Consider the following 27,118-nt stretch of genomic DNA (forward strand, 5'->3'; position numbering starts at 1 on the left):
GGACAACCTCCTCATCGTCTCTGGCCTGAGCATCGGCCATTCCTTTGGCTTTGCTCCTGGTGCTCTCAGCCATTGTTGCAGACTTTGGTCACTGACACAGAACTGACACCTGATGCCTCCACACACCTTACAGTATCTGCACTCTGACACTCTAGTGTTGGTCTGGTCTGAAGACCCCAGCAGCCACAGCTGCTGCAGGCAGTCTTTAGTGTCTGGGAGTATGGGTCTCACACTCACACACACTATTATCTCGATCCCACCGCTATGCCACCAATATGTCACGAACCACCGGGGGGGTCACTCAGAAATCCCCCGCGCTGGCTACCAGTACGTCACAATCGGGGGGTAACAAGTGGGGGTCACCCCTCCTTTATACCTCCCGACCGACAGACAGAGCACGTGACGCGCTCTCTAGCGCCCCTCTTATAGTCAGGCCAATTATGGAAGTGCCCGACAATAAGCAAGGAGGCCGCTATACTACTTATGCCGATTATTGAAGGGTCCCCGGTGAGAGTAGGGTATATATTCCCCCGACCTCCGCGGGCGGAATATATAAAACCTCCCCGAATCTCACTGGCCTCCCCACAATAATCCTTGGCACAACTCGCTGCCACCAACCGCTTCACGGTAACTATTAGCCGAACACACAGACGTGGGATTCAAGATCGAGATAACAGAACAGCCCAAGATTAATTATATAATTTAATCAGCCTAAAGCACACTAGAAACTACAATATATACAATAGGGAATCTACAGAATATACATATGTCAGAGTACAGTTACAGACAAAGCATGGTTTACAAACAGGCATACACAGTTCCAGCAGTTACCTTGTGCGTCTGGCCACAGGGGGGCGCTGTAGACCAGGTTTCTAGGATCCTTCCCACAGATGTTTCCTACACGTGACCCCCGGCGAAAGAACACTGGAAAATGGCCGAAGTAGGGTTATCAACCTGGGCAAATCCAGGTCCCCTCCTACCTTAGTGACCTCACAGGGAAGCACTGCCACTCCCCCTGCATGGAGTCAGAGTAATATCCCAGAAGGGGCTATTACCTGCAACTCCGGACTGGGAGGTCCGATCGGGATGGTTCTGGTGCCATCAGATCCGCCCGGGTCCCCTCTGCATTTTGAGTCCAAGCACGACTCATTTACCGGACTCCTACTAGCAGTGCTCTATATCTCGCCGCCCCAGGGTGCCATATACACTCCGAGGATATGCCCAGATTCGGCTCGAAGTCCCGATTTTAACGATGTAGGGGGTGTATGGCTGAGACGCACGGTAATATCATAACTGGGTATGATATTACGGAGCCAGCAGTATGCTCTCCTGTGGTGATTAGTTTCCTTTTGGTTTTGCCAGGTCACTGTCCACTTTCTTTGATGAGCGGACACAGCTCCCAGGGGCTCTTCCTCTCTCTCTTTGTTTTAGAGGCCTGAGGGAACACTAATCTCCATATCAGAGGAGATGGCTGTTGGAGGTGTAAGTGGAACACAGACCAGTTCCTTTGACACCTATCTGCTAAACAAACCGTTTATCCCTGTGGTAAATTTCTGCTTGAAGGAGTTGTGTGAAGGAAAGGGGGGGTGACACCAGGAGAGGGCTTCCTGACATAACTTGAATATCATGATTTATCGTCATATCTCCGGATTTACCTCACAGACATCTATCCATTCATCCATTGTAGCATTTTAGGCTGTGCGCCCACAATCGGGATTTGCAGCGTTTTGGGCGCAGAGTGTTTTCCCTGCGTCCATAGCGCTGCGTTGTGCAGTAGAAGAACAGTGGAAGGATTTTTAGAAATCCCATGCCCACTGTGCTTCTCTTCTCCGCAGCATAAACCGACCTGTGGCGCAGCTTCCCGAGCCTCAGCATGTCAATTTATGCTGCGGAGATGAGTGTTCTCTGCAGGTAGCATAGAGCTCCACAGCGGCCTGAACCCAAATCGTGGGCATGGGCAGCTGCAGGAAGGCTGACACTGTATACTAGACGCCGTGTCGCTGGATCATGGCCACATAGCCTAAAAGTGAGACATTTGTTGCTACAGCAACATTTTTGTGAAGTACCTGTGGATTCAAAATGCTTACTATACTCCTGAATAAAATCCAGTTTCCAAAATGGGGTCACTTGTGGGGGGTTTCTGCTGTATAGGTACCCAAGGGGCCCTGCAAATGTGACATGGTGCCCGCAATTTATCTCAACTTTTCCAGAATTCAAATGGTACTCCTTCCATTCCAAGCCCTCCCATTTATCCAAACAGAGGTTTATGGCCACATGTGGGGTATCCCTGCGCTCACAGGAAATCGTATAATAACCTGTTGGGTCCACGGTTTGTTGTTGTCTCTTGAAAAAGTGAGAAATTTGATGCTGAAGCAACATTTTTGTGAAAAAAATGAAAATTTTCAATATGGCAACCTTAGCTTATCAAATTCTGTGAAGTATTCGTGGATTCAAACTGCTCACTATACACCTAGATAAAAGCCTTGAGGTGTCTTGTTTCCAGAATGGAGTCATATGTGGGGGACAGCCACTGTTTAGGCACCTCAGGGGCTCTCCAAATGCAACCTGGCGTCCGCTATTGATTCCAGCCAATTTTGCAGTCAAATGGCACTCCTTCCCTTCCGAGCCCTGCCATGCGCCCAAACAGTTGATTTCCACCACATATAAGGTATCGCCAAACTCAGGAGAAATTGCACAATAAATTTTATGCTGAATTTTTTCCTTTTACTCTTGTAAAAAAAAAAGCTACCTGGTTGAAATAACAATTTTTTTTTTTTTTTTTTTTTTTTTCATGGCTCAACGTTATAAAATTCTGTGAAGCACCTGGGGGTTCAGAGTACTCACCAAACATCTAGATAAATTTCTTGAGGGGCCTAGTTTCCAAAATGGGGTCACTTGTGCGGGGTTTCTGCTGTTTAGGTACCTTAGGGGTCCTCCAAATGTGACATGGTGCCCGCAATCTTTTTCAGCCAAATTTCCTTTCCAAAATTCAAATATTGCTCCTTTCGTTCCAAGCCCTCCCATTTGTCCAAACAAAGGTTTCAGACCACATGTGAGGTATCACTGCGCTCATAAAAAAGTGGTTAACAAACCTTGAGGTCAAATTTTTGGAATTACCTCTTGAAAAAGTGAGAAAATTGATGCTAAAGCAACATTTTTGAGAAAATTATTAAAATTTTCAATATGACAACGTAACGTTAACAAAATCTGTGAAGTACCTGTGGATCTAAAATGCTCACTATACCCCTAGATAGAAGCCTTGAGGGGTCTAGTTTCCAAAATGGTGTCACTTGTGAGGGATTTCTTCTGTTTAGGTACCTTAGCGGACCTGTAAATGCAACATGGTGCCCGCAATCTATTTCAGCCAAATTTGCTTTCCAAAATTCAAATATTGCTCCTTCTGTTCCGAGCCCTCCCATTTGTCCAAACAGAGGTTTCTGACCACATGTGGGGTATCGGCGCACTCATAAGAAAGTGGGGAACAAGTTTTGGGGTCCATTTTGTTGTGTTATTTCTTATAAAAGTGAATAAATTTGGGTTAGAGCAACATTTTTAGGTAAAATTTAATTTTTGCTTTTTTTCATTCCACATTGCTTTTGTTCATGTGAAGCACCTGAAGGGTTAATAAACTTCTTGAATGTGGTTTTGAGTACTTTGGGGGGTGCAGTTTCTATAATGGTGTCACTTTTGGGTATTTGTCATATAGGCCTCTCAAAGTCACTTCAAATGTGATGTGGTCCCTAAAAAAATGGTTTTGTAAATTTTGATGTAAAAATGAGAAATCGCTGATAAACGTTGAACCCCTCTAACTTCCTAACGAAAAAAAATGTTGTTTCCAAAATTGTGCTGATGTAAAGTAGACAAGTGGGAAATGTTATTTATTAACTATTTTGTGTCACAGAAATCTCTGGTTTAACGGTATAAAAATTCAAAAGTTGAAAATTGCAAAATTTTCAAAATTTTTGCCAATATTCAATTTTTTTCATAAATAAACGCAAAAAATATTGTCCTAAATTTGGTACTAACATGAAGTCCAATATGTGACGAAAAAACAATCTCAGAATCACCGGGATCCGTTGAAGCGTTCCAGAGTTATAACATCATGAAGTGACACTGGTCAGAATTGCAAAATTTGGTCTGGTCATTAAGGTGAAAATTAGCTCCGTCACTAAAGGGTTAAGGCTAGCTTCACATCAGCGTTTTTTTGCCTTAAGGCAAAAAAACGAAAACTGCATGTCACTGGATCCTTTTTTTTTGAAGAACAACGCATGCCACCGCAAGTGAACTGAACGTTTTTTAACTGGATCCGTCTACCGGATCCAGCATAAAAACGGAGCGATCACTTGCGTTTGCATACGTTTGGGTGCTGTTTTTTTTGCTTAGTTTTGACAGATCCGTTTTTATTCTCTGAATCTATGTCATCTGCCATTAAGGTCTGCTACATTACCGCTGACAGCAGACACAGACAGAGCCATGTAGCAGAGCTGAATGGCCGCTGACAGCAGACACAGACAGAGCCGCACGATCAGAATAAAGTCGGATGAACGTCACCCGACTTCATTGTCATCCCGCGGCTCTGCCTGTGTGTCATGGGCTGATTTTCGGTCACCGGTGAAGGTTTCCCCTGAGTGACTGAAGTGATGTGCGCTAACAGCGGTGCCGTCACTGAGGTTACCCGCGGCCACAGCTGAAGTTCTCCACCTGAGATCTGTGGCTGCGGGTAACCTGAGTGATGTCACCGCTGACAGCGCGACTCACTTCAGTTGCTGCGGGGAGCTCACAGACAGCGGTCGTGGTATGTGACTGGTCTCTGTTAGCTTCTGATCAAGCAGAGCTGGATGCGACGTGGGACCTCTGTGGATTACGTCGGACCAGGAGGGGTATTTGGGGATTTGAATAAAGTGATGAAAGAGGGAGGGTTTTTTTTGTCATTTATTTCAAATAAAGGGTTTTTGTGTGTATGTCTTTATTGTGTGAGTGAGTGAGTGTCACTGACTCATTCACTCACTCTCACCCACTCACCGATCACCTGCGCGGCGCTGCACGGCTGTGACACTCTTCTGGCGGCTTTTCCTGATTTAAAAATTCCAGCCGCCCATTATTCAATCTCATATTCACTCATGCAGTCAGGCACACCACCACACTGAGTGACAGCTGTCTGACTGCAACCAATCACAGCCGCTGGTGGGCAGGGCTATATCTTGCAGTAAAATAAATAAATAATTATAAAAAACGACGTGCGGTCCCCCCAATTTTTATACCACCCAGGGTAAAGCCACACGGCTGAAGGCTAGTATTCTCAGGATGGGGAGCTCCACGTTATGGGGAGCCCCCCAGCCTAAAAATGTCAGCCAGCAGCTGCTCAGAATTGTTGCATCCATTATATGCGACAGTCCCGGGACTCTACCCGGCTCATCCCGAATTGCCCTGGTGCGGTGGCAATCGAGGTAATAAGGGGTTAATCATGGCAGGCGTCTATGAGACACCCCAAATAATTAACCTGTAAGTGAAAGTAAATAAACACATACACTCGAAAAAATACTTTATTTGGAATAAAAGACAAAAAAAACAACCTCTTTCACCATTTTAATAAAAATCCCCAAATACACCTCCAGTTCCGACGTAATCCACAGAGGTCCCGCGACGCTATCAGCTCTGCTACATGAAGCTGACAGGAGCGGCAGTAGAACACCACCGCCACCGGGAGCTCCATGCAACTGAAGGGAGTTGCGCTGTCAGCGGGGACGTCACTGAGGTAGTCCCTGTGTGTGTGCGGTAGTGCTGGGGGCTGTAGTGCCGGTGTGCGGAGAGAAAGAAGAGAATGAGAAGACAATGAGAAGAGAAGAGAATGAGAATGCTTCAGGCTATGTTTTGTACGGCAAAAAGTATCCATCCAGCCGCAAAAACTAGATCCGTCGCCCATTGAAAAACATTGAAGCTACTGCTGCAATGTACAGGATCCGGTGAGCTGCAGTTTTATGTCCAAGGGAAAAAACGCTGCATGTTGCGTTTTGGAAACTGCATCTCACAGGATCCAGACAATGTCGCATCCAAACGGATGCAAACGCATGTTACCGCAAGTTCATTGACATTGCATTGTGCTGTCAACAAATCTGGCAACATGCAGTTTCAGTTTTTCTGCCGACTGGCAGATGAACGCTAATGTGAAGCTAGCCTAACATATATGGAAAAGCTTAAAAAAATTGTTTAAAAGAACAGAGAGTCCTCAGTGGTTGATACCTTTTAATCAACCACTGAGGACTCTCTGTTCTTTTAAACAATTTTTTTATCTCTACTGGCTAACACGGTACAAAGATATATTTTACTTGTATGGAAAAGCTTATCATGTGACCCCTGACTCCTCCCCTCCATGTGACATCATCACAGGTCCTGGAAGCACAGAGCAGCCATATATCTAGTGTGCGGCTCTGCAGGTGGAGGTAGGTGCAGGGTATTATATATCTAGTGTGCGGCTCTGCAGGTGGAGGTAGGTGCAGGGTATTATATATCTAGTGTGCGGCTCTGCAGGTGGAGGTAGGTGCAGGGTATTATATATCTAGTGTGCGGCTCTGCAGGTGGAGGTAGGTGCAGGGTATTATATATCTAGTGTGCGGCTCTGCAGGTGGAGGTAGGTGCAGGGTATTATATATCTAGTGTGCGGCTCTGCAGGTGGAGGTAGGTGCAGGGTATTATATATCTAGTGTGCGGCTCTGCAGGTGGAGGTAGGTGCAGGTTATTATATATCTAGTGTGCGGCTCTGCAGGTGGAGGTAGGTGCAGGGTATTATATATCTAGTGTGCGGCTCTGCAGGTGGAGGTAGGTGCAGGGTATTATATATCTAGTGTGCGGCTCTGCAGGTGGAGGTAGGTGCAGGGTATTATATATCTAGTGTGCGGCTCTGCAGGTGGAGGTAGGTGCAGGGTATTATATATCTAGTGTGCGGCTCTGCAGGTGGAGGTAGGTGCAGGGTATTATATATCTAGTGTGCGGCTCTGCAGGGGGAGGTAGGTGCAGGGTATTATATATCTGTGTGCGGCTCTGCAGGTGGAGGTAGGTGCAGGGTATTATATATCTAGTGTGCGGCTCTGCAGGTGGAGGTAGGTGCAGGTTATTATATATCTAGTGTGCGGCTCTGCAGGTGGAGGTAGGTGCAGGGTATTATATATCTAGTGTGCGGCTCTGCAGGTGGAGGTAGGTGCAGGGTATTATATATCTAGTGTGCGGCTCTGCAGGTGGAGGTAGATGCAGGGTATTATATATCTAGTGTGCGGCTCTGCAGGTGGAGGTAGGTGCAGGGTATTATATATCTAGTGTGCGGCTCTGCAGGTGGAGGTAGGTGCAGGGTGTTATATATCTAGTGTGCGGCTCTGCAGGTGGAGGTAGGTGCAGGGTATTATATATCTAGTGTGCGGCTCTGCAGGTGGAGGTAGGTGCAGGGTATTATATATCTAGTGTGCGGCTCTGCAGGTGGAGGTAGGTGCAGGGTGTTATATATCTAGTGTGCGGCTCTGCAGGTGGAGGTAGGTGCAGGGTATTATATATCTAGTGTGCGGCTCTGCAGGTGGAGGTAGGTGCAGGGTATTATATATCTAGTGTGCGGCTCTGCAGGTGGAGGTAGGTGCAGGGTATTATATATCTAGTGTGCGGCTCTGCAGGAGGAGGTAGGTGCAGGGTATTATATATCTAGTGTGCGGCTCTGCAGGTGGAGGTAGGTGCAGGGTATTATATATCTAGTGTGCGGCTCTGCAGGTGGAGGTAGGTGCAGGGTATTATATATCTAGTGTGCGGCTCTGCAGGTGGAGGTAGGTGCAGGGTATTATATATCTAGTGTGCGGCTCTGCAGGTGGAGGTAGGTGCAGGGTATTATATATCTAGTGTGCGGCTCTGCAGGTGGAGGTAGGTGCAGGGTATTATATATCTAGTGTGCGGCTCTGCAGGTGGAGGTAGGTGCAGGGTATTATATATCTAGTGTGCGGCTCTGCAGGTGGAGGTAGGTGCAGGGTATTATATATCTAGTGTGCGGCTCTGCAGGTGGAGGTAGGTGCAGGGTATTATATATCTAGTGTGCGGCTCTGCAGGTGGAGGTAGGTGCAGGGTATTATATATCTAGTGTGCGGCTCTGCAGGAGGAGGTAGGTGCAGGGTATTATATATCTAGTGTGCGGCTCTGCAGGTGGAGGTAGGTGCAGGGTATTATATATCTAGTGTGCGGCTCTGCAGGTGGAGGTAGGTGCAGGGTATTATATATCTAGTGTGCGGCTCTGCAGGTGGAGGTAGGTGCAGGGTATTATATATCTAGTGTGCGGCTCTGCAGGTGGAGGTAGGTGCAGGGTATTATATATCTAGTGTGCGGCTCTGCAGGTGGAGGTAGGTGCAGGGTATTATATATCTAGTGTGCGGCTCTGCAGGTGGAGGTAGGTGCAGGGTATTATATATCTAGTGTGCGGCTCTGCAGGTGGAGGTAGGTGCAGGGTATTATATATCTAGTGTGCGGCTCTGCAGGTGGAGGTAGGTGCAGGGTATTATATATCTAGTGTGCGGCTCTGCAGGTGGAGGTAGGTGCAGGGTATTATATATCTAGTGTGCGGCTCTGCAGGTGGAGGTAGGTGCAGGGTATTATATATCTAGTGTGCGGCTCTGCAGGTGGAGGTAGGTGCAGGGTATTATATATCTAGTGTGCGGCTCTGCAGGTGGAGGTAGGTGCAGGGTATTATATATCTAGTGTGCGGCTCTGCAGGTGGAGGTAGGTGCAGGGTATTATATATCTAGTGTGCGGCTCTGCAGGTGGAGGTAGGTGCAGGGTATTATATATCTAGTGTGCGGCTCTGCAGGTGGAGGTAGGTGCAGGGTATTATATATCTAGTGTGCGGCTCTGCAGGTGGAGGTAGGTGCAGGGTATTATATATCTAGTGTGCGGCTCTGCAGGTGGAGGTAGGTGCAGGGTATTATATATCTAGTGTGCGGCTCTGCAGGTGGAGGTAGGTGCAGGGTATTATATATCTAGTGTGCGGCTCTGCAGGTGGAGGTAGGTGCAGGGTATTATATATCTAGTGTGCGGCTCTGCAGGTGGAGGTAGGTGCAGGGTATTATATATCTAGTGTGCGGCTCTGCAGGTGGAGGTAGGTGCAGGTTATTATATATCTAGTGTGCGGCTCTGCAGGTGGAGGTAGGTGCAGGGTATTATATATCTAGTGTGCGGCTCTGCAGGAGGAGGTAGGTGCAGGGTATTATATATCTAGTGTGCGGCTCTGCAGGTGGAGGTAGGTGCAGGGTATTATATATCTAGTGTGCGGCTCTGCAGGTGGAGGTAGGTGCAGGGTATTATATATCTAGTGTGCGGCTCTGCAGATGGAGGTAGGTGCAGGGTATTATATATCTAGTGTGCGGCTCTGCAGGAGGAGGTAGGTGCAGGGTATTATATATCTAGTGTGCGGCTCTGCAGGTGGAGGTAGGTGCAGGGTATTATATATCTAGTGTGCGGCTCTGCAGGTGGAGGTAGGTGCAGGGTATTATATATCTGGTGTGCGGCTCTGCAGGTGGAGGTAGGTGCAGGGTATTATATATCTGGTGTGCGGCTCTGCAGGTGGAGGTAGGTGCAGGGTATTATATATCTGGTGTGCGGCTCTGCAGGTGGAGGTAGGTGCAGGGTATTATATATCTGGTGTGCGGCTCTGCAGGTGGAGGTAGGTGCAGGTTATTATATATCTGGTGTGCGGCTCTGCAGGTGGAGGTAGGTGCAGGGTATTATATATCTGGTGTGCGGCTCTGCAGGTGGAGGTAGGTGCAGGGTATTATATATCTAGTGTGCGGCTCTGCAGGTGGAGGTAGGTGCAGGGTATTATATATCTAGTGTGCGGCTCTGCAGGTGGAGGTAGGTGCAGGGTATTATATATCTGGTGTGCGGCTCTGCAGGAGGAGGTAGGTGCAGGGTATTATATATCTAGTGTGCGGCTCTGCAGGTGGAGGTAGGTGCAGGGTATTATATATCTAGTGTGCGGCTCTGCAGGTGGAGGTAGGTGCAGGGTATTATATATCTGGTGTGCGGCTCTGCAGGTGGAGGTAGGTGCAGGGTATTATATATCTAGTGTGCGGCTCTGCAGGTGGAGGTAGGTGCAGGGTATTATATATCTAGTGTGCGGCTCTGCAGGTGGAGGTAGGTGCAGGGTATTATATATCTAGTGTGCGGCTCTGCAGGAGGAGGTAGGTGCAGGGTATTATATATCTAGTGTGCGGCTCTGCAGGAGGAGGTAGGTGCAGGGTATTATATATATCTAGTGTGCGGCTCTGCAGGTGGAGGTAGGTGCAGGGTATTATATATCTAGTGTGCGGCTCTGCAGGTGGAGGTAGGTGCAGGGTATTATATATCTAGTGTGCGGCTCTGCAGGTGGAGGTAGGTGCAGGGTATTATATATCTAGTGTGCGGCTCTGCAGGAGGAGGTAGGTGCAGGGTATTATATATCTAGTGTGCGGCTCTGCAGGTGGAGGTAGGTGCAGGGTATTATATATCTAGTGTGCGGCTCTGCAGGTGGAGGTAGGTGCAGGGTATTATATATCTAGTGTGCGGCTCTGCAGGTGGAGGTAGGTGCAGGGTATTATATATCTAGTGTGCGGCTCTGCAGGAGGAGGTAGGTGCAGGGTATTATATATCTGTGTGCGGCTCTGCAGGTGGAGGTGTGTGGAGATTCCCCATTACTGGGCTCAGGCTCCATACACATTAGATGCTGGGGGAGAACAATCGCTCTATAGAAGAGAATTCTCCTGGTTGCCCCGTGAAGGATGGATATGGACAGGGACAAGATGGCGGAGAGGATATTACACCTCACCCTAGAGATCCTCTTCCGGCTTACTGGAGAGGTGAGAGATTCTGATGACGTCACATTACATCATTCTTATCTATGGGAATAACAGATGGACAGAACTGGAGAGGTGATGACTCTGGAAATGTCTGGAGTGAGATTTATTACTGTGTCTCTCCATAACCAGGATTACACAGTAGTGAAGAAGACCTCTAGTGAGCGCTGTCAGGCCCCTGTGTCTGAGGGATGGGGAAGACCCCTGAGCCCAATCACGGGGCCTCCACCTCACCCCCCGATACATGAGGACATCAATGACCAGAAGATCCTAGAACTCACCTACAAGATGATTGAGCTGCTGACTGGAGAGGTGACACTGCTGGGAATGCTGGGACATTATACAGTAACGCTATGAAGGGATCGGGGGTGACGGTATCATTGTATGTGTCAGGTTCCTATAAGGTGTCAGGACGTCACCGTCTATTTCTCCATGGAGGAGTGGGAGTATTTAGAAGGACACAGAGATCTGTACAAGGACATCATGATGGAGGTTCCCCAGCCCCTCACATCACCAGGTAATAGACAGGACTAAATACACACGGCCTATAATTATCTGTATGTAAGGAATGAATTCAGTCCCTGTATGTGTCTCCTCCAGGTCTATCCAGTAAGAGGACAACACCAGAGAGATGTCCCCGTCCTCTTCTCCCACAGGACTGTAAACAAGAAGACCCCGATGTTCCTCAGGATCATCAGGTAGATGGAGTGAAGGGGCCATGAAATCTCCCTATGATGTGTAGACGGCTGTGAAGGTCTTGTGCTCAGTCTTGTTTTATCCTCCAGTATTATATGTGTTATACTTGTGTAATGAGAGCGGTGGAGATGGCAGGATTAGAGCTGATCATAGATGGGACTTCTCCATCTGTCTGTGACTTTTACAATATTTGTTTCAGGGGGAAGATCTGCCCCATATTAATACTACAGAGACATATGTGAGGGGTGATGAGCGGAGTAAAGAGGAGATTCCTACAGATAACCGCCCAGGTGAGTAGTGACCACTAAATGCAGAGAAGTCAGATTCTTCTCAGTCACCGGCTGTGGCTGCTTTATCAGGGTTGTAGTCCGGCCATATCAAATGGTCACCATTCTGCTGCTAGACCACCACATGCTCCTCCACCCAACACTGTCCCCATTATTTTGGGCATTGGACACTCTTCTGTTGGAGTGAGATCTGTATCAGGCAGATCTTACAGGTAGGATCCACCCTATCCCCTGAAATTAAATGATGTTAACCCTTAGCTGCCCAGATCTCTAATCTACAAAGCCAAATGACAGTGTACGTAGAATGTGCAGACAACTTAGAAAATCCTGGGAAGAAGAATCTAATCTGTATGGTGGACCCCTAAGAGAAAGCGGAGGGTAGTGATGCTGGTGACCTCCTAGATTCTTAGTTTGGTGCCGAGTTTTCCAGGTGAATAAAGATTGATTGCTCTCAGTGGGAGAAACAGAATAATAATCTTGTAGTTGATGAAAAGACCTCAGTAGTCTGGAAAGCTTGCTTTGTAACATCATTTATTATATTTTTGTTCACGATTAAAAGGTATCATAACTACAAGATTCAGTGGCAGACATACCATGGTGCAGCCACATCGGGCCTTGAGCGGGAGGGGGCCTAGATCAGCTGAATGCATATGATTATGTTGAGCTGACATGGGCCCCTTCCCTCACCTGTTAGGGACGTACAGGAGGGAGGATTCATCACCTCTGCAAAAGCTGCCGGCCAAGCAGAGGATGTCTGTGTCTTAGAGCTAGAAAGGAGTTTCCACCCACCAGCTACATCTGCAGCAAAGCAGATAAGCCGCTATATAACAGACCAGGCACCTGCCTCCCCTCATGGTTGGTGAGTTGCCCCCCTTCCTTGTGCACTGAAATTATTTCAAGAGAAAACGGCAGTCGGGCCCCAGGAGGAGGGGAGGCTGTGCCACAAGAGAAGATGGAAGTGCAGGCTCCAGAGAGAAGAACCAGCTGTGCTGGTTACCAAATGCAATCATTTACAGAGAGGGTGAGTCCAAGTGTAATGTGTTGCTATCTATCTATCATCTATCTATTTATCTATCTATCTATCTATCTTTTATGTTTATATACGTGTCATGTTTATGTATTTCTGCACATATGTGTGTGTGTGATGAACGTGTATTTATCTGTGTATAATCATCTTCGTATTCAGTTATGTTCATATTATTTCGGCTCCATTACAAGTGTGAATCATGCCGATATGGTGAAGTCACATGTTCACATATAGGTGAATACATACATATAAAGAAGCCTGCTACTCTCTTTTTTTTTTTTTATTGATGGAGTGTGTATGTGCAGTATCTCGGGTCACACTACACTCTGAGCCAGAAGTCTTTTACAATTAGAGCCTCTTTCTGTTGCTCCATAGACTTGTAAGTAACTTTTAGATCCAGCAGAGCACAGTGTGACCTTAAGATACTGGAATGTGGTGACATTACTGAGAAGAGGAGCAGAACAGCGCTGGACACCACAGATACAGTAGAGCGGTGATCTCACTGAGAAGAGGAGCACAACAGTGCTGGACACCAGAGATATGGGAAAGCAGTGATGCCACTGAGAAGAGGAGCAGAACAGCACTGGACACCAGAGATACGGGAGAGCAGTGATGTTACTGAGAAGAGGAGCAGAACAGCACTGGACACCAGAGATACGGGAGAGCAGTGATGTTACTGAGAAGAGGAGCAGAACAGCACTGGACACCAGAGAGAGCGGTGGTGACATCACTGAGAAGAGGAGCAGAACAGCGCTGGCCACCAAAGATATGGGTAAGCAGTGAAAGATATGGGTAAGCAGTGACGTCACTGAAAAGAGGAGCAGAACAGCACTGGATACCAGAGAGAGCGGCGGTGACGTCACTACGAAGAGGAGCAGAACAGCGCTGGACACCGGAGAGAGAGCAGCGGTAGGTGAGTATATTATGACACTACGTGCATAAGCACACATTCCATCAGTAAACAAGTTAGTGGGGGCTTCTGTAATGATGTCTATGGTGCGGCTGTTTTTTGTTGTATTTCCTCTGTTTCTCTGATGTCATATAGAGCGCTGCTTAAAGGATCCAGCCAGCGTATACATGTCACCCATGGATTGAGCAGCGTGTATCAGACATCACATCTATATGACTAGTATTTGATGCGTCTCAGTCCCAGACATCTATTAAAGTGTTCTTTCTCCTCTGAATCTCCGCAGCACTTTAGGGGCACATATACCTGGCTGTGATCATACAGCCACTGCCTGGTGCAGGCTGCCACAGCTCATGGGTCTCAGCTATCAGGGTCACACACCCCTGACTGAGATCATACAGCCACTGCCTGGTGCAGGCTGCCACGGCTCATGGGTCTCAGCTGTCAGGGTCACATATACCTGGCTGTGATCATACAGCCACTGCCTGGTACAGGCTGCCACAGCTCATGGGTCTCAGCTATCAGGGTCACACACCCCTGACTGAGATCATACAGCCACTGCCTGGTGCAGGCTGCCACGGCTCATGGGTCTCAGCTGTCAGGGTCACATATACCTGGCTGTGATCATACAGCCACTGCCTGGTGCAGGCTGCCACAGCTCATGGGTCTCAGCTATCAGGGTCACACACCCCTGACCTGAGATCATACAGCCACTGCCTGGTACAGGCTGCCACGGCTCATGGGTCTCAGCTGTCAGGGTCACATATACCTGGCTGTGATCATACAGCCACTGCCTGGTACATGCTGCCACGGCTCATGGGTCTCAGCTGTCAGGGTCACACACCCCTGGCTGTGATCGTACAGCCACTGCCTAGTACAGGCTGTCACGGCTCATGGGTCTCAGTTTTCAGGTTCCGTATAAAGGAGTTGTCTGAAATAATACATGTACTGTAAAGACTTTGTCTGGCAAAAGGAACTAATAGGGGTTCAATTTTGTAAAACTAATAAAATAAATTATTCACACCTGCAGTCACCCTCCTGGATTCTGCGCAGGCCGTCCTGTGGTCTGTGACATAATTCTACAAGACACAGGAGCGCTGCAGCTTGTGACCTGCTGCAGCGGTTAGGTAACGTGAACTGCAGGTATCACAAGCTGCAGCAATCCGGTGTCACGTAGAATGGTGAGATAATGCTGGCACAGACCACAGGACGGCCGGCGCTGGATCCAGGAGGGTGACAACAGGGGAACACAATTTGTTTTGTTATTTTTACAGAATCTGGCCTCCAGGTAATGACCTTTTCTCTGTACAATCCCTTTAATAAACTATAAATCCTTTCTTTGTTGCACCTGAGAGCTCTAGTGTTGCATTCCCTGATGCTTCTGTTTACAATGGCTGCAGACATCACAGCCCAGGTGCCTCATGTGACCGCTGCAGACAATCACTGGCTTCAGACTCTTGAGCCATATACCACTGACAAGCTGCAAAACACACAGAGTATACAGCTGTGCCATCTCCAGCCAATGTAACTAGAAGCATTGGAGACAGCGCTGAAGCTGCAGCAGATAGGAGGGCGGCAGGACTGGTCTGTGTTATATCCAGATGGTGAATATGGAGCTTCTTTATTGTTTAGATTTGGTAGTTGTGTCCTAGACTAGTAATAAACAGTACAGTCTATATGTTTACATCATTTTGTTACAGTATGAAGGGGGGGCCCAGAAAGATTTCTTGCACAGGGGCCCCCTGCAGTCTGTGTCCGCCCCTGACAAGATTCTTATTGTTTCTCCACTGAGAGCAATGACTCCATCTTCCTAGAATCTCGGCATCTTATTGATGGATCTTCCTTCTCTCCCTTCTGATGAATGTGCTGATAGGGTCTTTTATATGCAATGTTCAGCACAGGGTAACTGTAACATATGAGGGGGGTTAGAATTATCCCACAGTGGGTACATGGAGGCCGGGCAGCCACCCACATCATTTCCAAAATTTAACCTCTTCACCCCTGGGCTATTTTTCTTTTTTTTTCCAAGAAGCACAACTTTTTTATTTCAGTCAACATAGACATATAAGGGATTATTTTTTGCGGGATGAGTTGTACTTTTGAATTACACTATTCATTTTATCATATAGTGTACTGTAAAATGGTGGAAAAATTGCAAGTGCAGTGAAATTGCAAAAAGTTAAGGGAATTACACAATGTCTTTTATTTACCATGTTCACTATATGTTCATCCTCTGCTGGTGAGGAAGCTGCCAAATGTTACGCCAGGGAGACTTGGTACTCTGATGGTTGGCGATTGGATACTGACAGTCACTGATGTGGTCGTGTGCAGACCAGATGGCTGGTGTAGGCAGGTGCAGTGGATATGGCTGATAAAACAGGTGCAGTAGATACGGCTGGCACAGCTGGTATAGATAGATGTAGCAACTACAGTGGGCACAGCGTATACTAGGAAACAGACACGTGTTATCACACACAGCATCAGACTCAGAAAACAGAACGGGAACGGGTTGAACTAGATGGACTTAGAGTCTCCCTTCAACCTTAAAAACTATGAAACTATGAAATTGACAACTAGCAACACGTCTCTAAGGATAGACCACATTGCCCAGGAGCTCCCATAGGGGGAGGATGCCTTAAATACAACTATAAGAACACTAGCGCTCACAGTCAAGGGGGTAAGTTGGATAATAATGGATAAAAGACAGGTTTGTTGCAAGGGGTTGATAAGCGGCAATACCTGTTAGCTTATTACTTATCCAGCCCAACAAGAAAAACGTGGGGAGCTGCCAGAAAGCTGCAGGTAGTGGGCAGGGTCCGCGAATAACCTGTCTGAGAGTGGTAGACGCTGGCAAAATTATAAGTGCAGCTGCTGCGCTACCTGGCAGGGGTCAGTGAAATAAAGTTAGTGGGTGAATGTTGATGAAATAGGCAAGTGTCAAAGATAAATAAAGGAAGGCAGAGATAAAATTACGTGAAATTAACATAAGTGTTTATTTCATACAAAATAATAAGTTAAAAGGGTTTAAAAGAAAGTCAAACGACGCTGACAGGATCCAGGTATCGGAACGGGGATAAAGGTGGTAGGATCTGTGTAGGACCTGAAGAGTGAAAGAGAAAAGAGAGTATATATGTTAGATGGTATGTAGGCCTAATGTGGTAGATGTAGTAGTACCGGACTCAGTAAATGTAAAATTACCGGAGTCCTGCAGATGAGGGAGAGTATGGGAGTAGACAAAAACAAGTGGAGCACAAGGTAAGTTCACCACTGAGGAAGCCTGAAAAATGAAGTGTAGGCTGGTCAGCAGATGAAAGCCAGGGGTATGATTAAACGTAAATTGAGCTGTGTTCGTAAAAAAACTACCGATGGCTGACAGACATACGTGGAGGTCACCTCTTTATTTAGGGTGCTGGCTAGGAGTGCCTAAAAGTGCCAGCAACTAATATTCGGCTAAGAGAAAGGAAAAGTTCCTATTAACTACTGAAAATGCTAGAAAGGTATTTGCACTAAACAACAAAGAAAAAAGGGAAAAAAAAGGGGAGTCAACAGCATTACGTGGACTTATGTTACTGTGCAAAATGTGACCTGGTAGTGGAAGAATCCAATGGGTTAATGCTGGTTACACCGCACCTGAAACATAAGTGGTCAAAATGGGAGGCTAAATAATTCTTTCCCTATAGGAATACTAGGTTAGGGATAGTTACCTGGATGGATGATCGGCAAATACCAATTATTAGTGGTGGCCAATCTATGTTGAGGTCAACCTTTAGGTTGAAAATACCAGTGGCTGATTCTTGCTCCTGGAAATGGGGAGCTCCTGGATTCTTGTCTGTTATGGAAGGGTTTCCAGGTAGAGGATAAATTGGATTTGTGAGTTGATGGGTTTGCTGCAGCTGTTGAATAGGTAATTAGATTAGGGTGCTGTTTAATAAATGATGTGCGGTAGTGAATTAGGGATATTTTACCTGAAGGGATGATGAATGGATGTCATATGTTGAATAGTATCAACATATAATGGTGACATTGGCTTGGATTAGGGCTGGAGCGAACCTGCTGAGGTGGTTTCAGCCCCAGTAATATTCAATCGTTTAAGCAGGAGTACGTGCTGGCTAGAGGGAAGATAGTCAGATGTGGCTGGACGAGCACTGATCTGGGAGTCAGCGGTAGCTTGGTGGGGTTTAGCAAAGAGTTAAAAGGGGGATAAATGCAGGGTGATCCAGGAAGATGCTGGGCTCCCGTCAGCCTGTACCAGTCAGCCTGTAATCGCTGTAGAGAGGGTAACTGTAGGGATAAATACAGAGCAGTCACAGCAGGTGCTGAGTGGTAGTGATAGGCTTGCCGTTTGGTGTCTGCAGAGCGGTCTGGGAAGGTGCTACTCCAGGGGTCTTACCTGAACAGCAGGCGGTCGTGGAGAAGGTTGGTCTGTCCTAGGGTCCATCCGTGAATACGGGTAAAGAGTGCCTTAGAGATGCTGCCTGGGAGTGCAGCGTGTTGAGACGCCGAGTGGAAATAGATGGGGGTCCCTGCTGGAGACTCGCTTCTCCTGCTCTGGTGCCCTCAAACACTAGGGGATGTCACGGGGGTACAGCGGGAAATTCAAAACTTGAGGATGCCTTAAATACCTAGTGCCTCTCAGCTGTAGGTTGTGAGGCACTTCCGGATAAGGGTACTTTGGCCCTTTAAGAATATATAAGCGTGCCGTAAGCGCACTTCCAGGAGACCTGAACCGGGGAAAGGCTGCAAGGCACTGCGGGGACACCAGTAACGGCATTACAAGCTATTATATAAATTATATCCTTAAATTTGTATATATTATTGTAAATAATTTTCATTCTTGGTAGATGCCTGTACCAGGAGAACAGAGGCACCACTGACATCTTCAATTTTAAAATCGGATGACCTTGATATCACACAAGATATAACTGACGTGAATGCTACTATTCCAGATATACCATCATCTCTTTACAGCAAAGATCTATCATCTGATTCTTTTAATCAAGTCCTATCTTCTGATTCATCACAGACTATTAAGAAAAATAAATGTCATAAAAGCAGCATTAAAAATCAAAGTGCTCTTACAGCAAAAAATCCAATTTCAACTTCAGAATATAAAAAAAATAATAAAAAAATTCACATAGGGGACAAAAGATTTTCTTCAGAATCTATTAGTTACCAGGGAATTCACACAGGGGAAAAGCCGCTTTCATGTTCAGAATGTAGTAAATGTTTTAACCGAAAATCAAATCTTGTTACACATCAGAGAACTCACACAGGTGGGAAACTTTATTCATGTTCAGAATGTGGGAAATGTTTTAACGGGAAAACAAATTTTCTTACACATCAGAGAATTCACACAGGTGAGAAACCTTATGCATGTTCAGAATGTGGGAAATGTTTTAACTGTAAAGCAAATCTTGTTAAGCATCGGAGAACTCACACAGGTGAAAAGCCGTATTCATGTTCAGAATGTGGGAAATGTTTTAGCCGAAAATCAAGTCTTGTTACACATCACAGAATTCATACAGGTGAGAAACCTTTTTTATGTTCAGAATGTGGGAGATTTTTTAACCGAAAATTACATCTTATTTCACACCAGAGAACTCACACAGGGGAAAAGCCTTTTTCATGTTCAGAATGTGGGAAATGTTTTGCACATAAATTGCATTTTGTTTCACATCAGAGAACTCACACGGGTGAGAAGCCATATTCATGTCCAGAATGTGGGAAATGTTTTACCCAAAATTCAAGTGTTGTTACACATCGGAGAACTCACACAGGGGAGAAGCCTTTTTCATGTTTAGTGTGTGGAAAATGTTTTGCACAGAAATCAAGTCTTGGAAAACACCTAAGAATTCACACAGGGGAGAAACCCTTGACATGTTTAGAATGAGGGAAATATTTTACATACAAATGGGTTATTTTTGAACATCACAAAACTCACAAGGGTATATACCATTATCATACCTAGAAAGAGAGAAATGTTTTACTTGAAAATTATAATTTGTTGCCCACTAAGAAAAATTCACATGGGCTACTCGAAGCCTTTTGGAACTAGTGTTAATTAAAACATTGCAATTGTTTACCTCCCTACTATCTTTTCTCTTTTGTGTAGGTGAAGGAGGTGGGGTGAAGTGATTCTCTCTTTACTTTTATTAGATATTTCTATTAGATCCTTAGAAACCCATATCCCTTATTTAAGTCTTGCTAATTGGGAAGAGAGTGGCAGTACTAAATTGGGGACTATTTATAGAGAGTCTCAGTTAATGTCTTTTTTTGGAGATGGTTGAGAAATTTTGATTACATCAAAACTGTCCAAGTGAGACCTCTCCTTAGTACAGGATCTGACATTGGGTACAATTCACCTCCTCTCTCTACATAGACTATTTCAAAAGGGGAATATAATATTAAAGGGGTCTTAGTTTTATATAGTTTTTAAACTCCTGTTTGGAAAATCTGAAGTTGTCATACATGGTAAAATGGGAGCAATGTGTATCTTTTACATTCTTCCCTCAACAATGGTGGGCCGCCTTGGAATGGACTTATAGGACCTCAGCTTGTATAAATCACCTAGGACAAATTAAAAAAAAAAATCATACAAGATGGTATCTGTTTCCAGGCAAATTGGCTCACATGATCCCAGATTATTCCCCTTCCTATTGGAAAGGCTGTCTTCAGAAACGCACGCTGTGGCATGTATGGGGGTCCAGTCCTAAAGCTATGGTATTTTGGGAGCAGGTGTTTGATCTAATTTCATCTGTAACTGGTCTTCATTTAAAAATGGAAGCTGGTAATCCTGAATATAGGACTTGATAACTTCCCTGAAAATGGGAAAACTGTTATTGCTGATATACCATATTTTTCGTTTTATAAGATAAACTTTTGTTCCCCCAAATTTTGGGGGAAAGTAGGGGGTGCGTCTTATAATACGAATATGCGGGGGAAGGTGTGTATGTGTGTATGTGTATATATGTATATATATATATATATATATATATATATATATATATATATATATATATATATATATATATATATATATATATATATTGTGTATATATATAATGTATATATATACACACACTGCAGGGTCCAGGGGAGGTGGGGGCAGCTCTGGAGTGGTGCTGGGCGCTTGTGAAAGCTGCAGGAGGGAGCCTTTGATCTCCTGCTCCCGCTCATATAATATTCACTGCCGCTGTCCATCACTGTGGTGCTGAAACTGCATCGCAGTGATGGGCTGGGGCAGCGGCGCATATTATATCTGCCTGCGCCCTCCTTTGATCGCACATGATCCCCCCTGTGTTAGATATGGCCCCCATACTGCTGCCCATAGTAAAATAAAAAAAGCTTTACTTACCTCCAGCGCTGATCTCCAGCGGTGTCTCTGCTGCTGCTGTCTGTGATCAGGCATACAGAGATGATATCACTCTGCTGTGCCGATCACATGACCGGCACCAAGAACCAGGAAGTGGAGGAGCTCAACCACATGGAGGGAGACACGAGAGATTACAGCGCTGAGAAGGTAAGGAAAGAGTGTTTTATTTTACTATGGGCAGCAGCATGGGGGCCATATCTAACACAGGGCAGGTGTGCCATCTATAGTGGCCATGGGCAGCACACATGGGGGCCATATCTAACAGGGGAGGTGTGCCATCTATAGTGGCCATGGGCAGCACACATGGGGGCCATATCAAACACAGGGGAGGTGTGCCATCTATAGGGGCCATGGGTAGACTGGGACGTGTGCAATCCATAGGGGGCCACAGGCAGCACAGGGGAACCTGTGCCATAAATAGGGGACATGTGCCAGCAATAGGGGATGTGTGTCATCAATGGGGGACATGTGGCATCACTGGGGGACGTGTCCCAGCACAAGGGGGCTATATTCAATATAAGGGGGCCATATCCAGATTAAGGGGGGCTAATTTTAGGATGGGGGGCTATGAGGGACATATACCCTATATGATTTGTTAGACGGACACTGGCATTATAAGATGGACCCCATTTAACATTAAAAAATAAATTCTCTTTTCCTTTACCAAATTTGGGGGTGCGTCTTATAATTAGGTGCGTCTTATAAAGCGAAAAATACGGTACTTACCTCGGCCAGATGATGTCAGGCTATAAAGTGGAAACTCTCTTCAGTTCCCTCGGTTGAGGAGCTTGTCAGGAAAGTTAATACTCATTTTCATTATGAATTTGCACTTGCCCATAATATAGAGAGGAGAAAACAAATTCTGAAAAATTGGGGCATTTTCTTCATGTGCTATTTGTCCTATGACGTTATATTCTTTATGAATTTGTATTATTGATTCCTATGTATAGAATTGACTGGATTGGTGTCCTTCCCCTCCCCTCCTCTCCTATTTTTTATTTAATTTTTTTTTTTTTATTCCTTGTAGTTGCTAATATTCTATCTTAATGTTACACCGATTGTGATATGTATTGATTGTTATGTAAAAAAAATAAAATATATATTGTAAAAAAAAACAAAAACCAATGGAAAGCACGTTGAAAGTTACGTTAGCATTACAATATATGCAGTTACAAATAGACGTCTGTTTTCTAAAAGTCAAATAAAAAAGCAATATTCCATGTGCATTGAACAGTTCTCATTGTAATATATTTATATATTCACTATATGGATAAGAGTATTACAACCTCCCCCCCCAAAATACCCAACATTCCTCCTCCCTCATCTTCCGAACTCCCAATCTCAGCGATCTGCCATTCATTACAGTTACTTTCAGTGCACAATCTCCATGTCTGAACAATGTCTGTAACTTCTCTATACTACAATAATAAACATGCTCATGTACCGCCCCGCATCCGGGCTCGGGTGTGTGTCGGTGGCTCGAGCGCCTCTGGACCAGGGGTCACGTTGCTCTGCAAAGGGCTGGTTGTTTTGGTGATCGGGTGGGTGCGCGGCCGGGGCCGCGATGGAGATTGTTCGTGACGCCACCCACCTGTCATGGTGATTATTGGCACCACCGCTGCTGGTGATGGTGGAGGCTCCCGGCTGCGCTGTCGTGGTGTAGCTAGGTGTTGGCTCCCTCCGTGGGTAGGGGCGTGTGGGTCCCGGGGCCCGCTGGGGCGAAGGTGATGCCCGTGGGGGGCAGGGCAGGGCGGCGCAGCGCGGTGCGGTGCCAGAGGGCACTGGTGTACTCACTCTGAGGAAACACACTAGAGTCACTGGTAAACCAAAAACGGGATGGTGGTCGGTGCCCGCAGCCGGCTGCGTTGTTCCCCCTACTCGGATTGATGGTGTCCGTCTTTCTCCTGCACCTCTGTAAGCTATGTGACTACTATGCCTGAGCAACGGTAGTCCGCTCCCCGACCTGTAAATGCCGGAGGAGCCCTTTTGCCCGCAGGCGCTGGCCCGTGGGATCTTGGTGCCTGGGCTGTGGCTCCCTATCCCCCTCGGTGGGCTGTTGCCTTCTCTCGGGACTTGGGGTGGGAATGAACCTATAGTCCAGACCGCAATCAGTTAATTTGACTTGGTCCAGTTGTTTCTGGGCCTTGTACGGGGTCTGAGTACCCTTTCCTGGTGCTCCGGTTTCGGTTTGACTCCCCGATTCGGTTCTACTCCCGGCCTCCTGCAGATGGCCACCACCGCCTGTCTCTTGGCCACAGGTTCCCTAGGCTCCAACCTAGGCCCTGACAGACTTCTGCTCCTTGCTGACACTTCACTCCTCTCCACTCACTACTGTAACTCTAACTCATCTCCAACTGTCTGGTTTTCCCCGCCCCTGACCATCAATCCTCGGTGGGCGTGGCCAACCGCCTGACTCCGCCCCTGGGTTTGGATGTCTGGTACAGATGGGGGTGACTCAGGGTTTTTGGGTGACTGATTGTACCTTTTTGGGGGACAGGTGTAGTGCAAGGGCCTATCTGTGACCCCCTGGCTAGTCCAGGGCGTCACACTCATATTCCAAATTACTCCTTTCCATTTACGATCCATTCCTTCTTTGTGGGAACATCTGCTGTGATCGAGTGTCTAAAATCATCACTGATTATCTATACAGTGTCGTTGTGTACAGAAATATTAGGGCTACAGCCACATCACATATGTTATACAGAAGAATAGCGCTGTCTCTATAGCTCTTTATACAATGACTTATAGATCAGACAAGCTCCTCATATTTAGGCAGTTTCTATTTTACTCAGAGGCTTTTTATATGAATAAGATCAGTGAGTCTCATTATACCGAGTAGAGAAGCTCCAGGGACAAAGCCCCCGTCTCGTACTGACGCGCTGGAAGCCCGAAGTCTCCAGCCCCGGGGCCCAGATCCTCTCATTTTTGGCTCCAGCGTTTCTTTTAGAATAAATCCCCTTCTCATACCGTCCTGTAGTAATGACTTTGTTAATCACGTTTTGTCGGAGTCGTCTGAATCCATCTAAATGTTATCAATTTATGTGTAAGAAACAATAATCGTCCTACCGCAGTTTTCCCTCGTGTGTCCAGTGTCAGTTCTTCTATATTCCCTTATATAAAACCTTGGTGTTTCCGACCAAACCTGCTGATTAGGATTTTACTATCGTAATAATTTTACTCCAAGTATTTATAATCCGCAGCCTGTGTATAAGATCCGCAGCTTCCGCTCAGCACTTCCCATCTTTGGCCTCTGTATGTATGCTGACCTTGTGGAGGAACAGAGGGTCATATATCCCCTATGGATGATTTATAGTTCTGACAGTCTACAATGTCCACTAGGGATATAGATCTGATCCCTTCAAGGGTCCTTGTCCATTGATCGCCAGTAATGGCCCAATGTCCCTTTCCCATTTACACATAATAACAAGAGGATAATTTCCCACATATTTGGATGGCGGCACTTGATAAAGTCCAGAAATCTCACCAGACGTTCTCTGTGAATTAGATATTGTGCTCAGCATCATGTCTGACCACAGTCCAAGTTCTTTAATTCTATTTTGTGTAATAAAAGGTTTTACTGAATCAGATGCGAATATATCGATAACAACATCTATGAGGAGGTTAAATTCTTCTAATTGCTGAAACGAGCAGAAATCATTATTGGACGATAGGCGGCTGAGTCTCGTAACACCTGATGAAATCCATTTCTCACACCCATCTAGATGTAGGGATTCAGGAAGGGTCTGATTGTTCCCCGCAGATGTATAAAAAGTGCGGCCTTTATCTTCTAAGGGTTTTATTTTACATCACAATTACACACAATTTCTACCACACAATGATTTTTGCTTTACTTTTGTAACGACCATTGCAGATTCAAGTCTCCAAAGGAAAAGGAGGCAGAAGAAATATCTCAGAAGTAGAGTTGAGCGTGGTTCGTGGTTCTCCAGTTCGCGGTTCGAGTGATTTTGGGGGCTGTTCTAGATCGAACTAGAACTCGAGCTTTTTGCTAAAGCTCGATAGTTCTAGTTATGTTCGAGAACAGTTCTAGCAGCAAAAAGCCAAGCTAATTACTAGCTGGCTTTCCGCTGTAATAGTGTAAGTCACTCTGTGCCTCACACTATTATGAAATTTCAGCGTATAGTGTGCGGGAACAGCGCGTTCAGATCACTGCTGCTGGGATAATAGCGATCGCCATTTTTTTTTTCTGTTCTTCCTTCCCTAAGCGCGCGTGTAGTGGTGCGGGCCAGCATGTCAGCCAATCCCAGACACACACACAGCTAAGTGGACTTTTTGCCAGACAAGCAAGGGCATGTGTCATAGGATGTCCATGTCACATGTCCCTGCATTATAAATACGGCCATCTGCCCATCAGGACGCCATTATCTGCCTTCTGCTTCTTGTTGACAGTCACCGCAGACGCAGCTCCTGTCGCCGATACTGCTGTGTACGCTCTACACACAGCGCTATACAGAATAGGGATAGAAGTTTCTATTAACCCTTGTAAGGGCTAATTACAGCAGGCTCAGAGCCATAGGTGACAGTCAGGTCCGTGGAAACAGATTTTAACAGCTACAGAAGATAACAGCGTCTGTATAGCTAAGCTCAGGGACTTCCTCGCTGCATTTCCCCATTAGGAGGATAGAAAGTGAGGCTTCCTTTCCTGTACACTGACCCACAACCCTGCCACTGTACCCTCCTGCCCTTTGCACACTCAAACTCATTGTTACTAAGCCATTATACTAGCAAACACTGAGTAAACTTAGTGGCATCCTAAAAGTGGCTGTTGGACTTCCATTATTGTCCCACTGGTGCAAAGCTATTTGCAGCACCACTGCATTGCACACTGAAGCTCATTGTTACTAAGCCATTATACTAGCAAACACGGAGTAAACTTAGTGGCATCCTAAAAGTGGCTGTTGGACTTCCATTATTGTCCCACTGGTGCAAAGCTATTTGCAGCACCACTGCATTGCACACTGAAGCTCATTGTTAGTAAGCCATTATACTAGCAAACACGGAGTAAACTTAGTGGCATCCTAAAAGTGGCTGTTGGACTTCCATTATTGCCCCACTGGTGCAAAGCTATTTGCAGCACCACTGCATTGCACACTCAAACTCATTGTTACTAAGCCATTATACTAGCAAACACGGAGTAAACTTAGTGGCATCTTAAAAGTGGCTGTTGGACTTCCATTATTGTCCCACTGGTGCAAAGCTATTTGCAGCACCACTGCATTGCACACTGAAGCTCATTGTTAGTAAGCCATTATACTAGCAAACACGGAGTAAACTTAGTGGCATCCTAAAAGTGGCTGTTGGACTTCCATTATTGTCCCACTGGTGCAAAGCTATTTGCAGCACCACTGCATTGCACACTCAAACTCATTGTTACTAAGCCATTCTATTAGCAAACTATGCTGCCAGTTTAAGGGCCGTAGTTGCATTGTCAGGGATAGTTATTGTTGTTTATTCTGCTGTCAATAAAGATAGACCACCGCTGCAATCTACACCACCTCTCAATTTTTACTACCACATTTTAAGTGCACAATCTTGTCGCAATCAAAATGAGTGGCAAAATGACAGATGCTGGTGGAAAGGGGAAGAGGCGTGTTGGAAAAGGAAAAAAAAGGCTTTGTCCGTGGGGAAGGTGGCAAAGCTCCATTAACATCTGCTGAAGATAGACCATCTTCCAGCAAAAGTAAGATGTCTACTTACCGTGGACAATCCGATGTGCTCCAATTTTTTACGGACACGAACAACTGGAACAAAGGTAGATGATGGCCAAAAAAAGAAAATGCTTGAATGGATCTCAAGTGGTCCAACAAGTGCCCTCTCCGCCACCTCAACTACCGCATCCAAAAAACACCAGTCCTCTGAGTTGTCATCCCAATCACACTTGCTTTCTCCCAGCTCTGAAGTCTCCATCCGCCCTGCACAGTATGGTGGAACTGAGATGGCTGAGTCTGCAGAGCTGTTAAG

At 46.0% G+C, this 27,118-nt stretch overlaps 1 protein-coding gene across 1 annotated transcript; it reads left to right on the forward strand.

Moving 5' to 3' along the window:
* Positions 1-10,661: 10,661 nt before the first annotated feature.
* LOC142259053 (uncharacterized) lies at positions 10,662-20,713 on the forward strand. Its single transcript, XM_075331581.1, has 5 exons — positions 10,662-11,162; positions 11,244-11,367; positions 11,451-11,548; positions 11,746-11,836; positions 18,609-20,713. The coding sequence occupies exons 1-5, from the start codon at positions 10,908-10,910 to the stop codon at positions 19,655-19,657; spliced, it is 1,617 nt and encodes a 538-aa protein (XP_075187696.1). The 5' UTR covers positions 10,662-10,907; the 3' UTR covers positions 19,658-20,713.
* The last annotated feature ends 6,405 nt before the right edge of the window (positions 20,714-27,118 follow it).

Source organism: Anomaloglossus baeobatrachus (assembly GCF_048569485.1).
Source record: "Anomaloglossus baeobatrachus isolate aAnoBae1 chromosome 5 unlocalized genomic scaffold, aAnoBae1.hap1 SUPER_5_unloc_23, whole genome shotgun sequence".
NCBI lineage: Eukaryota > Metazoa > Chordata > Amphibia > Anura > Aromobatidae > Anomaloglossus > Anomaloglossus baeobatrachus.